This window comes from Schistocerca cancellata, chromosome 5 (assembly GCF_023864275.1).
Source record: "Schistocerca cancellata isolate TAMUIC-IGC-003103 chromosome 5, iqSchCanc2.1, whole genome shotgun sequence".
In the NCBI taxonomy this organism is placed as follows: domain Eukaryota; kingdom Metazoa; phylum Arthropoda; class Insecta; order Orthoptera; family Acrididae; genus Schistocerca; species Schistocerca cancellata.
The window spans coordinates 352,825,624-352,840,199 of NC_064630.1; the positions used below are offsets into that span (position 1 = coordinate 352,825,624).

Here is a 14,576-nt window from a genome sequence, read left to right on the forward strand (position 1 = left end):
AGCGTGGTATCGCTTGGTACTTTGTTCTTTTGGAGCACGGAACAACATGGAATTACGGTAAAGGCTCAGAAATCTTTTTCGGGAGTAGGTGGGCTCCCATTCTCGACCGACCACCCTTATTTAGATTTTCGGTTGATTCTTTGAATTATTTCACTCGGTATCGGGATGGTTCTTGCAGCAAAATCATTTACTGTTTCTCCTCTCATCTCTAACCATTTCAAGTGAGTGCCCTCAATCCGGTGACTTCGATGATGACTGGACGATAACGTTTAAACTTCCTTCCTTCCATCCTTCCCCAGTGTCAATAAACCTCTACGGTCCCACTTAGCAAATTGAAGCACCTGCCGCGTATGCTAGTTCTGTGTCATGAAGCGCATTTTCATTGCTTCCAGTGTTGTTAGTGAAGAAAAATCGGAAACTTCGCCGTAAACGCTGTTTGCCGTGGTCGTGTCAAATTCTGACAGTGACCGCTCATAATGTAACTAGTACACCATCAACGAGGTCTACTCTGCTGAAAGCATGGAGACTAATAACAGTGCATCTTTGTTCTTCATGAAAGTCTCATTTACTGTTGACGGAGCTGAATGACGTTATTGAGACTTTGGCATTCACCAATTCAGTGAATAGTAACCAATCTTAACAATCGACGATTCAAGTGGAATGCATACATGAAGGCAGGGGAGCTTCCCCGTGAACAATGTTTGCTCAGACCGAGAAGTGAATCCTGACACCAGTATCGAGTACTACTCTACATAGAGAAAGGCACGTCTCTCTCTCTCTCTCTCTCTCTCTCTCTCTCTCTCTCTCATGTTGTTTCAAAGTCTTTGCATCGAACGTATAGGGTGATAGATCACGTCCTGGGAAACAACTTCTTTCGCTGGAGACAAAATGTTTGCTGGTGCTTCTCGGAAATGCTAGACCTCCTTTTGCATTGATTACGCCCTCGAGAGGTGGTAGGGCGAAACCACTGCGTCGTGCGCCTATGTCTTACGTACTGCCCTAAGTACAGTCATCTACTCCATTTGAAAGGCGGTAGGCCCAGCAAAATTTGAAGTTCCTGATTCGCTTCTAAAGCGTCTTTCTCCAATTAGAGACACTCATCCTTAAGGTTTTCTTGTTGAAAATCACGGTATCAGTTTACTGGGGTAGGTAGCATGGCAGCACACCTAGGTAGTAGGTCGTGCTATTTCAGTGAAATCTCGTCAACCCAGGGCCAGCAACTATTAAAAACACGCCTAGCGTCGCTGGGAAATGTCGGCGAACATTTTGTCTCCAACAAAAGTCGTTACTTGTGGCTATCTGTACTGGGTCATAGGGGTACAGGTGCATATATTGTGACCATTGGTACCTTAATATGTACACTCTTCAGTTCGTTATTGGTTTTTTTCTCTGCGGCCAACAACCTTTCCGCAAACATGTCACATAATATAGTACCTGATATTTTCTGCATGGTCGTAACCGCACCACAAAGTGGACTAGCTTGTCATTATGGACAAACCGTTTTGCGCCCATGCGTCCACACTTTTGTATCTAACCTGTTGCTCAAAGCAAAAATAAACATTAATGCATTAATGGCTTACTTGTGCGTTGCGTTCTTGGAAGTATCAACCAATCTAAAAACATTGTACTCGTAAATTAATCTGCAAATGAAGCAAATACCCATTAATGTTGTTCAGTACACTGTCCTCAGTCATCAATAAAAATATCTACACACACACACACACACACACACACACACACACACACACACACACACGCGCGCGCAAACAGGAATACGTACTAGCAAGGCAACCAACTTTTCGACAGAGAGTATTACGAGGGCGAGCTGAAAAGCAATACCTCCGAATTTTTTTGTGTGAAAACTCTTAAGGTTTTATAATTAAAACAATCGTTATTTCCATTCTACACCTTTATCCTTAATATCTATATTTTTATGTCTCAGCGTAGTCACCCAAGCGACGAACACATTTCTCCCGACGGGAGACCAGTTTGTTGATGCCGTCGCTGTAGAATTTTTGACTTTGTTGGCATAGTAGGCACAACTTGACCTTTGTGCTTGCACCGCTTCATAACTATTATAGTGAAGTTCTCGAAGGTGTTCAATATGTTCTGGAAACTGATGAAAATCGTATGGGGCCAAATCGGGACTGTATAGATAGAGGATGATCGATGACAATGAACACAAGGCGTCGATTTGTTGCAGATGTCGCAGCGAACTCGAGTAGTCTGCCATTGTTAAGCTGAAGGAGATGGTGCTCTATTGTGGACGAAGTTTTCTGCCGTTACAAACTCGATTTAAGGCCCGCTGTTCCTCACACACCAACATAGTTATGTTACACACCATCGTGTTACACGCTACACTTCGGAGCCCTCTAGCAGCAGAGGGCTACAAATGTGTACACATGAAGAATAAAGATGTATTATGTTAATAACGTTTGTTTTATTTAAAAAAGGTTTGAGTGTTTTAAATACATAAAAAATTCGGAGGGATTACTTTTTATCACGTCCTCGTACATCGTTATGTGTTTACGTTAACGTACAAACTTATACCAACTTTAAAGCCAACAAAATATCACAGTCACATTGTTCAAAGAATTTGTCTTTCATCTCATGACGGGCGTAGTGAACCAGAGGCAGTATAATGGAGCGATTTCTTCGTCCACGCTCGATACTCTTCGTCGCGTGTTTGGTAGAAATTTCCTTCTAGTTCTGAGTTTTTTGACAGTGTTCCACATTGACTTAATGGTAACGTTTATTTTATGCTTGAACGTGAGGATCGTCGGTCCTTCCCGTGTTAAGCAAACTAACCGTCCTCGTTGTTTTGTATATCAAACAATGTTGAACAGCAGGTAAACTATTAATGGGCTCAAAACTAGTCTTGGCTGCTTGAGAAATCTGAAAGAACGTAACAAGCGAGAAACTGTAGTGAATAAGGCTTTTCACTCGCATTGGGCTGTCTATGCTGATGTGTGTTTGAGTTATTTCTCTAATCCACCATGCGTAAATCTCAGGTTGGTTCCATCCCTGTCATGGTGATTTGGCGCGTCCTTTCTTTAATCCTTTTGGTCTGCTCGAAAGGCTGTTGGAAAGCAGCGGTCGTTTTTACTATTCTAATTGGTTAAAGACACTCTAGTTTTTGGACTGAGAGCAAGCAGGTTTATTTATCTGGGAGACGATGAAAGATTTGGGAAACCTTGTGTTTTATGAAAACGCGACCGTCTGGTAGGTAGCTGTACTGTCGCACAACTCGTCTAACACAATTTAACATACTTGTTCCTTTGAAACCATAGTGCTGGTAGATTCTGGCATTTACATTTTTATTGCTAACCATGTTATCGCGAGAATTCCCCAGGATGTTACGCTCACGAAGAATGCTGTACATCTTGTCGATAGACATCGGATCTTCATGTGACTGTAATTATCTTTAATATTAGACGTTCGTGATACGTAATGCCAGCAAGCGGGTTATACTGATCTTTTGTTAGGGTGTAATTCGTAACAGCAGTGGCAATCAGGGTGTTAACATCTGCCCGGCGCGCTGTTTTCGGCCGGAGTGATGAAATACACGGCTAACATCTGCGGCCACCGAACCAAACTTACGCCATCTACTGTTTGCATACAAAGTTAGCTTTCTGATCAGTCTCCATCGGTTCGCAGTCTGTAATCGATATTGACAACGCCTTGATCACCGGACAGTGTGCTAATGCGTCCTTTGGTCTTTAAAGGTTAGATACGAACTATACTGACAGACTTTGAGAGACCTTTCAGGAATGTTATTTGCGTATTTTATGCATGCAGCTCATTATCTCCGCTGGCCCGTTGCCGAGAAACTGAGCTTACCGAACTGAAACTTTTACAGATCGGTATTTGTGAATGAGGTATTTTTGTGAGAGATGCGCCTATGTTGTGCCAAGGTAACACGATTCCAGATGCGAGCAGTCAGCACACTTTCCACGGGACGTAGACCTAAGGATATCATTCTGTCAAAGTGCGAGCTAAGATGATTTCAAGACTTCCTTCAAAATGACAGTTCTGTGCAGTAATAGAACAGATATTGAACAGTACAGTAAAAAAAGTACACTTTTTCTCCCAACGTTAATTACACTACTCACGTAAGTGTTTTTGTCGGCTTTGGTTACATCGTATTTTCCTGTTGAGATGATACGGTTATTGTCATTAAGTAATAAGTTATATTTAATACTAAATTCGGCCCCTCATGGTCGCTGAGACGTTATGTCCTGTCTTATTACCAAATCGTAAAATAAAGTTGTTACGGTTCTGTTGGTTCCTTACAAGAAATCAATCACCTGAAGAATCTCTAAAAGTTTATCTTTGCAAAGTAGAGGTCTTTAAACTGCCTGAAATGTTAAATGATAGATTTCGTCGACTTTCTTAAAAATACCACGAGTCAACAAATTTAAGCTTTTTTGTGCATCTGGTTTGTTAATTTTGGGGTGCTGAATTCACTGGTAAATTCTGTTTTTCTCTATCGCGTCACATTTCCTAGATACATAGCGAAATCAAAAACAGTATTTATAAACACTGACAGAATTAAAACAAAAAAATACATATTCAGAACTTTATAACTCAATATTATGTTATACATATTTACGGACAAGGCGCCAGTAGCAGGTCTAAATTAGTTCACAACATATTTTCAACTTAATTCTTATTTGGTATTCGAAAAATGTGTTAAACGATGCTTTTATTTTGTTTCTTGTTTTTTTCCCACACTTGCTCTCTAGTGACGATCCTGTAGCATTCGTATAACTAAAAGTTTAGACATACAACAAAAGAACAGTAAATATCGGAATACGGAAAATAAACAATAAAAGTCCTTAAAAACATCAAAAATCTAATGTGCTAGAACATTTTGAAGCTGATCGGATTCTGCACACAAAAATATATGATAACTGATGCATGACATCCCAGATGCAAAACGGCTGTTGAGTAGTGCAATTATTGTGTACTTTCAATAGCGCAGCTTCATCGTTTACAGTTAAGCTTGCTACTGATGAAACTTCTTTACGATTTTAATAAAATTGTGACGTGTCTGTGAGAGCTTAAAGTGGATTTAATCAGGGAAACACAGGGGAATGACATACGCGTTTTCATCTCTGTGACATGGCACTGGAATTTTGACTGTAGTGAACTGAAACCTAATATTGAATACGTGCTCCAAAATCAGCATTAAATAAAAGCAATCTAGACGTAACTACTTTGAAACTCTGACTAGGACAGATGCAGTAGTAGTGGAGCAAATTCCCAACATATTTACCATCAGTAATGAAAGCACGTTATGTACCTTGGGTCAAAAAAATGGTCAAATCTTATGGGACTTAACTGCTAAGGTCATCAGTCCCTAAGCTTACACATTACTTAACCTAAATTATCCTAAGGACAAACACACACACCCATGCCCGAAGGAGGACTCGAACCTCCGCCGGGACCTGTACCTTGGGAATGACATTTGTATTTCCATTTTTATGATTGTTGCTCGGTTTCCGAGGCATAATGGTCGATCCAGATCACATCAACGGTGACAGCTTGACACAAAAATGCGCCAAACACAGCTCGAACATGAAAATCGCATCCGCTTGTTGTCCACGGCCTGCAGCTGTGGTACCCATCGCACGACGATTTTTTTTCACCGCCAATTTATCGTGTAGAATACTGAGTGCCGTTTCTGTCAACAAACTGATGGTCTCCGATACTTAGCGCACTTGGCGGCCGATTGTCGGTAATCAAATTTCTCGAACGCCGTGCGCTATCCTCCTCAAAAATCGATGTTTGACCACGTGTACTCTCGTTGGACCAATATCTAACTGTTGTCACTGATAGTCAAGGGGCATCATGAACAGTGTCCAATTTATCGTTCATCTCGTCACATGTTTCCCCATCCAAAGGCAAAAAAAGCGAATCATTGAGCGGTACTTCATTTTGCCCATCTCTGTGCGTAGCGCAACTTACTGAAATGTTTCCAGAATGACTGCCAAATCCAACTAACCTACGAATCAGTGTTATTTTTGCTTTAGTGTCTAACATATGGCAGCTGTAAAATGCACTTTCGGCAATATCTACCTATTACGACGCATCCCCATAACGGATGTTCGTCATTTTTGAGTGAAATTGAAAGGCTTGACAACTTTAGTATACTGTGCAATTTGTACTTAGCTCATTCTTTTGCTGGCCTCGTTGTCTCTTTTTCAGAGTACGGCCGCTGCCAGGAGTTTTTACCTGTACGAAAAAATAAAAAAATAAAAACTGTTTTCACTGGAATACGGACGACTCAGACATGTATCTTTCTCACCACAACTGAACTATAACTTTCCGCCTAGCTCGAGGAAAACGAACAGAGATGATAATATAAGTTTAGACCAAAGAGTTTAATCATTTACATGCACATGCAACAAAGCTTCAAATAATTCTACATAAACTGATAATCGAATATTACAAAAAATTGTGCAAACATTATCAAATGACTTTATAAAATTTACGTATTTGTGTCTTTGTTAATTTAACTACACAAATGTTAAATTTGTATCCAACCAAATGGCAGTTCACAAATTACCCTGCTATGTAAAGATCTATTTTTACACAAATTTTCAATTTTATACACATGAAGTGATCGATGCCCACTGGGATCGCAGATTTAATATTATACATCAAGCTTTATTATATCACACAGCACATGCTGATGAGAACTTGTATTAGCAACTAAATCTGACAGCAAACGTGAATACTTATTGAACTGTTCTGTACTTTCTGGATAACCGTCGTATATGCAAATGAAACTACGTTAACGCTCTTCTGAAGAGATATGTGGTCGATTTTTTAAACGATTACCCATATCGTGTACGTGCTGCAATGACTGTATGTGTTCGGCGTGTGTTCCAGGAGGAAATGGCTGCCGCCGCCGTTGCGGAAGCTGAGCCAGGGCAGCAAGGTGGACAAGTCGGCCGCCGCCCCCGCTGCCGCCTCCGCCCCCGCCGACCGGCCGCCCCTCAAGAAAACTGCCTCCGATAAGAGGTTCAAGGTAAGGCGGTGCGCCACTCAGTCGCCATGACCCCGGCTTTTAGCACGCAGTCGAGCACAACTTGACAATGAAGAGAAAGGCTTTTATTTTATCTTATTCTGTTATCGTGACCAGAGAGGGAAATGTTTTGATTTTGCGAGAGAAAGAGAGAGAAGCCGGACGTGGAATAACAAATACAGAAAGTGAAAACTGTTACGACAGTCGCTACTTAGTCGATATTCCCAACATTTTTGAACGGTAATACACTGTGTTGCATTTTCATTTTCACCCCAACGGGATAGGCTGATTATAATGATTTTGGTTATAAGGAGTGAATCACTTAAATCCTAACACCCTGTTACTTTATAGTCGTGTATAAGACTTTCTCGTCGTTCAAGCCACGTTATGTCTGAGACAAAAAAACCTCGAGCTTTCGAAGATATTCACAATTCTTTCGTCCGGAGATGAATGAAGTGTGATGAATGAGCTAGGAATGATGAGTCTCTCGTATATGGTAACTAAATGGCTTAATATTTGTGGAGTGGGGCTTGCATGAGTAAAAACGGCAAGCGGACAGTGAGAAGAGCGTGCACACACTCTCCTTCAACCCCCCCCCCCTCCCCCTCCCTCCGCGCTCTGTTTCACACTATTCACCCACAGGGGGCAGAATTAAGGAGCAGAAGAAGAATGGAGCTTTAAAATCACGTTGTTAATTATGTTTATATTTGAACGCCCTGTTTCTAGCTCCCCCCCCCCCCCCCCAAAGGCTGCTTCTTGACAAAGAGGTTTGTAAATATCTCTTAAAAGCTCGAGTCTTAACTTGGATATAACTAGCTCTTGTTGGCCAGTTTAAAATTTCAATTTATTGGCTTTCGGGCCGTGCTCTTTCAGCCATCTCAATAGGAATGTCAGTTATTATGATACGAAAGTAAGGACAAACAACATTCAGTCGCCGAACGGCGAAAATGTCCTAGCCGGCCAGGAATCGAACCCAGGCCTTTTCGTTTAGGAATCCGCCGCGCTACCTGCGCAGCTCCCGAGGCGGACAAGGTCAGTTTACAGATCACAGACAAGCAATAGTGTGTACCACCTGCAGTAGAACTACATCCAGTAAAGCACTGGTGTGATCAAACCAACCTTCCATTTGAGGAAAGGTTTTTTTTTTCTTTTGCTACATAAAGGAGTGAATATTTTGCTGTATTATTCATTCACGTCACTTTTCTTTGAACCCGTTGTAAAGTAGATCAATCTGTTGGACGAGTCATTTTTGCCCTGTTCCCACCGCAATATGTTTTTGTGTGTGTACGTATGCACATCACAAGGGAAAGCTTACAGTCCAGCTTTTCTCCGACTGTGAGGTGTGTTGGAGGTTAAGGAATAGTATCAGTTGTCACATTCTGGATTCCAGTGGTTGCTGTGATCACACTCAAACGAAACTTTAGGTGATATTTTAGGTCACAGTGAGAATTTAATGACAGAAGCTTTGTTTCAGAAAGGCTTTCCATCTTCAATGATGATATCATTAATCGTTCGGTTGGTTATGTTCACTACTCGTTTGGCGAGCATGAAGATGGAAATACAATTCCGTTTCTCCACGGTCACTTGAGTTAAATACTATGGAGCACTTTGTATCATATGGAAAAGGGATTGTTACCCGCGTGCTGCACCTCTCAAGGAATAAAATGAAAACTATAAAGTACTTAAGACTAGCACTTACGATTCAAATGCCAGATTTCCCAAGAGAATTAAGGCTGTTTCATATGCCGAAGGTTGTACGCCACAATAATTGCGTGTTCATATTACTTTGTCCAACGCCATACAAAACATTCATACAATTGTGCAAATGTTAATAACTGATAGGAACACCAACTTCATCTGTCTGGAGATAATGACGTTAATCTCTCCCTGATGATCTCGCTGTTGATGACACCAGACCCTAAGCGAAAACGAATGCGTCGCTGGCAACTGAAAGCACTAAAATGGCCCCATTATTAAGTAATCCCTTGAACGTCAAATGCTTTGTGGTTTCACCGTTTGCGGATGTCGTTCTAGCTTAAAGCGACGGATTTTCAAACTGATGGTCAGTTTCTTCGATAAATACAAAAATAGACGAGTCGATGCCATGATGAATTCATGAGCAAGGTCATAACTAATATACTTAAACAACTGTCAGATACTTCCTGGCCACATATACAATTTTTCTTTTATGTTTGAAGTAATGTGTCTTCTGTAGTAATATGATTGGTGATGTTTCAGTCATGAATCCCAGTGTTGGTTTGAGAATCATGACCCCGTTCATATGACACTGCTGCTATTTTCTTTATTCTAACGCAACTGCTACATCGCACATCATTAACGAACTACTATTCAAGCACAAGGCCGCCCTGCGATCCAGTTTTGTACTGCCAAAAGTACCCAGCTACTGTAAGTGTAGAAAAAATTGTAAACAGAGCAGAAAATTCTATATTCTGATATATATGTATTGATGAAAATCATAATCATATAGCAGATCTACTAAAACGTTTAGGTTCAACTACTTTTGCCACAAGAATTATTGCGAGCGTTGCGAACATAGAAACCAGTAAGTTAAAATATTTTCTTTCACATTTGTCCTCACTTAGGTAAAAAGCATACATTGCGTAAAAGAAAAAAATTAGAATTATTTGTGGATTTTACATAGTACATCTTTCGGGCATCTGTTTAAACAGTTAGTAATATTAACCGCAGCTTCGCAGTGCGTTTATTCACTCATGAAATTTGTTATAAACAATTCAGTATAGTGATAGAGATATTTACTAATAGAATACTAGAGGAAAAAATGGTTTGCCCTCCCTTCTAGTGTATATAACTTCGCCATAGAGAAGAGTGCAATACTCAACTACTGAACATTTTGATAGTTTGCCTATTGAAAAAAAAATGTGATAGAGGTATATCCTATTTTGTAATTGTCTGTAAAATCTGCTGTTCGCTGATACGTTCCATTTCATATGGTTTATCGCGAGGACGATCTAAAGAACACGAAACTAACTAAAGAAAAAATTGTGCTCTTCCACCGTTCCCCAAACTACAGTTTTCAGCAGGTACTATTGTCTTAATATAGATCCAACCATTCTCTCTCGTCGCTCTTCATATTCCTAATTAAACACTTTCCCCTTGACTAGTTGCAGGACTTCTTCATACTTTACTAGGTCAATCTATCTGATTTTCATGTCTCATCTAACACCACGTTCTAAGACTTCTGCTTGTTGCAGTTATCTCTTCCCCATTATCCACGTTTCGCGCTAATACAAATCTGTGCTCCAAAGATAGCTTTTCATCGGCCTTTTTCTAGTGTCAAGATTTACATTATCTGGTCAAAAGTATCCGGACACCTATTAGTGGGCATTAGTATGGGGTGTGACGACCTTTTACCTTTATGACGGCTTGAACTCATCTGGGTACACTTTTGGTGATGTATCTAAATGTCTTCCTGAAGAGCTGATATCAGAGAAAGTAGAGATGTTGGGTGCTGAGGCCTGGAGCGACATATTTGTTGTAGCTGAACCCAAAGGTGTTCCATTGCTTTCAGTTCAGAAGTCTTTGCAGGGCAGTCCATCTCGTGATGTTACTGTCGACAAACTCTTTCCTCACAGATGCTGCTGTGTGACTGTGTACAGTGTCATGCAGATGCAAACAGTTGTTATTTCAGAAGTATTCCTCTAGTGTACATAGTACGTAATGCTCTAAATGTGTTCACATTCTTCCGCATTTAGCGTATTCTTAATCCTAGAACACTAAAGGGGGGAAATGTTACATTGTTTCCAAACCATCGTAAATTTTATTTCTCCATTTTTTTTCAAAGGAAGTTATAATTTATAGTTTACGCAGTAGTTAATTGCAATTATACGGTGTCCAATGATGAGTCACGCACAAAAGAAGTACAAAATGTTCTCTTGTACACCCTGTACTGACGAATCACATTGGCCGGAACCGTGGAATGGTATCAACTGCAGTCGTAAATTTACGAGGGTTTAGTAAACTAGAGCTAAGCGCGATAAGGTGACCGTACCCTAATCACGAAAACATCCCCATACCGTAACACCACTCCTCCGTATTCCACTGTTAGCGTCACACATGATGGCAGGTAACGTTGTTCATGCACTCGCCAAACCCAAACCACTCCGTCGGTTTGGTACAGGCTATAGAGTGTTTGATCACTTCAACACTCTTTTCCATTCATCCACTGTTCATTGGCTCCGCTTTTTACACCACCGCAAGTGTCGATGAGCACTGACTGCAGGAACGTGTGGCTTGTGATGAGCTGCTTGACCATTGAACCCCATTCTTTTTAACTCGCCTAGGCTCAGTCATTGTGCTGGAACTCGCGAGTGTTCCTTCCGCTGATTTCATGCTTTTTTTTATTTTTTTTATATAACCACCATCCGCTGTGATCGACGGTCCCTGTTCTTTGGAACCTGAGGTCTCCCTGGTCTTAGTGTAGGCGTGGTTCTTCCTTCGCTTTTCCACTTCACAGTCATATCAACAGTCGGCCTGGTCTGTTTTAGAAGGTCTGAATTGTCCCTGATGTATTTGTTACTCAGGTGACATCCAGTGACTAGTCCACGTTCGAAGTCACCGAGCCCTCCTGATTACTCTCTTCTTCCTCCTTTTATCCTGAAAGGTCCTCTTCTTGTGACATCTTCTGATCAGTTCCGCATTACATAAGACTGTTTATTTATTTTTATTTATTTATTTATTTAACCTGATCAGATTAGGGCCATCAGGCCCTCTCTTACATCGGACCAGTGTTTCACACATGCAGCATTTCACACATCAGAGTTACATCATGAACATAGTTTAAATGAGAAAATTAGCTTACTCTAGTGACAATATGAATAAAGAGTAGTGACTAAGACCTAATAAAGTAAATGCGGAAGTATTTTTACAACAGTTGCTATACATACAGATTATGATAAAAGCAATAATAATAACAGTAAAACAAAAAATCAAATAATAATGATGAATATGACTAAGACCTAATAAAGTAAATGCTGGCAGTATTTTTACATCAGGTGCTATACATACAGATTATGGTGAAAGCAATAATAATAACAGTAAAAAAATCAAATAATAATGACAAACATGAGAAAGAGTGGCAATAATAATGAAGGTTTGTGCAGATGTACATTAATATATTGGTGTGTAAAGTAGATGTTTACTAGTATAGCGAGTTTTGGGTAAGGGAGGTTTAAGGAGGGGGAGAGAGGGAAGTAATGAGGTGAAGTGCACTCATGTACAGAGGAAGGCATTACTGTTGCTTAAGTAGATACGTCATTAACTGTTTTTTGAAGCCGGTTACTTTTGATCAGATGGTGTATTCTGTTTGCTGGATAGCAAAATTCGTCCACGCCTCCAAGGCTCTTCTGTCCGAATTTAACACTTAGCCATCCAGAACATTCATCTTCTGTGCACATCATAGCCTTAGTTTTCTGTTTATTGTTCCAGTGAGTTAAGTACGCTACGGAATTCCTCTTGGGTTTCGGTGGCTACAACTGTCTGACCAGAAAACTCTGCCATAGTGGTTTTGTGTCCGTAGCAAGGGATTCCCACAGCGACGTGTCCTTTGTCGGCTGGGTGTTAAGTAATAAGGGCCGTCGCTCAGTGCCCCAGCCCGTGTACCAGGAAGAGCAGAGTGGCCCAGTTGAAGAGATCTTTCCCTGTCTGTTTTATGTTTTCCTGTTGCTCTTACCGGCTGACGCTTCCTCACAGCTGCTCCTGATTGCTGTGTCCTGCATACTTCTGCCGTCACGTGGGACAGGTGTTCGCGTTTCCCTTTCTTCTCAAAATAAATTCGACAGAAATACTTTCCCCGTCAAAGAACGCGTGGGGATGTCGGTTACCCGTCTTCTTAAGGCTGTGAGCATTTTTCCATCTGCGAAAAATGGCATAAAATCAGTTAATGTAAAATAGGACGCTCTGTGATGCCCTGTTTTTACCTTTCATCTGGTTGCCAGCAACGATACAGTTAAATAGAGTGTGTACAAACTCTGTCAAACACAGTAAGAGTTAGTATTTCCACTTGAAACTAAATCTTACTCTGAAGGTAAAATCTAGGTTGTTAGACTGAATCACGTCTCTCTTCACTCTTGAGTAACCAGTTAACTGAACACTCCGTGTTACCATTAATAACAACGGCCACGAAAAACCTGCAGACTTACACGAACCTTATCTTTTCGGTTATTATTATTAATATTTGCAGCCATTCTCTTCAGCTGCTAATGGTAACTTCAATTATGTTTTATCATAAAGATAAGGAAACTTCCGTTTTCTGCAACTGAAATTTATTCCTGAGTACCGGACATGTTTTGCCTATTCATGTGAGGCATCATCAGTGGTCTATAATACGTATAAACGTATCTAATTATACATATAACAGGTAGCCGCGCGGTCTAGGGCGGCTTGCCACGGCTCGCGCAGCTTTCCCCGTCGGGGGTTTGAGTCCCCCCTCGGGCATGGGTGTGGATGTGTGTTGTCCTTAGCATAAGTTAATTCAAGTTAGGTTAAGTAGTGTGGAAGCCTAGGAACCGATCACCTCTTCCATTTAGTCCCATAGTAATTTCCAAAAAAATTATACATATCTCAAGAAATGTTACATCAAAAATTTATAATTAAGTAATTTTATATGTCTTATAGACCACTGAAGATGCTTAACGTAAATAGGCGAAACATGTCCGGCACGCAAGAATAAATTTAAGCTGCAAAAGACGCAAATTTTCTTATTTTTGTGATAAAACATAATCGAAGTTTTCGGACATTATTTTTTTGCAAACGTTCCAAGCTCATTACTTCACTTTTACAAAGTCTGCTCCTAACATCTGTAAGTTGTTAACTTCTAATAACTACACAGTTGTCACTCCAGTATTTTTAAAAGGTCTAGGGGCTTATGTATGGTATCAGGGAGCAATGACTGTCTAAAATGGAAGTTTCATCAATTTGATTCCACATCACCGAATTTTTCCATTGCCAAAATTAAATTTATTTTCGTTTATTAATCTTACTTAACGAAGATAGGGGCTATTGCAATAATTATTTGCCTCGAAACAAATTTAGAATGTTTAAACATTGGAATTTTACTGACTGAATCAGATATAATGAATGAAGTCATCCACACTCCATCAGCACTTATGTCTCCGTTGTCCCGGGGTAGTCTTGTTGCCTTGTACAGTGGAGGTCGTGAGCACGGGTCATGCGCTGCGCACGTGTGTTGTCACGAGAATGCAGCATTATTGTGTCCGTTGTCTGCAGTTTCACACGAGCACATAAATCACGGAGAATCTATATCATACTCTCTGTGGTATGGCGTTCACTTGTCCCGAATAAATAACCTGTTTTCGCACTCGTATCATCTCTCATGTTATTTTCCGTATTCGGTAGTGAATGATAAGAGGAGAAGTGCCTTTTCTGCAAATAACGCGTCGCTCGGAATCTTCTTTTTCTTCGCGTTAATTCTGCGTAGAGCGGGATCGGCTGCAGTCATGAATTGCCAAGTTTATTTTATTTACGGGGGAGGGGGTGAATAAAA

General features: G+C 40.6%; 1 protein-coding gene across 1 annotated transcript in view; it reads left to right on the top strand.

Moving 5' to 3' along the window:
- LOC126188056 (kalirin) overlaps nucleotides 1–14,576 on the top strand; it is a 2,181,516-nt gene that overhangs the window by 2,079,654 nt on the left and 87,286 nt on the right. Inside the window, exon 36 of the mRNA XM_049929493.1 lies at nucleotides 6,898–7,036. Within this exon, the coding sequence (XP_049785450.1) occupies nucleotides 6,898–7,036 (139 nt within the window). The remainder of the gene's footprint in view (nucleotides 1–6,897; nucleotides 7,037–14,576) is intronic.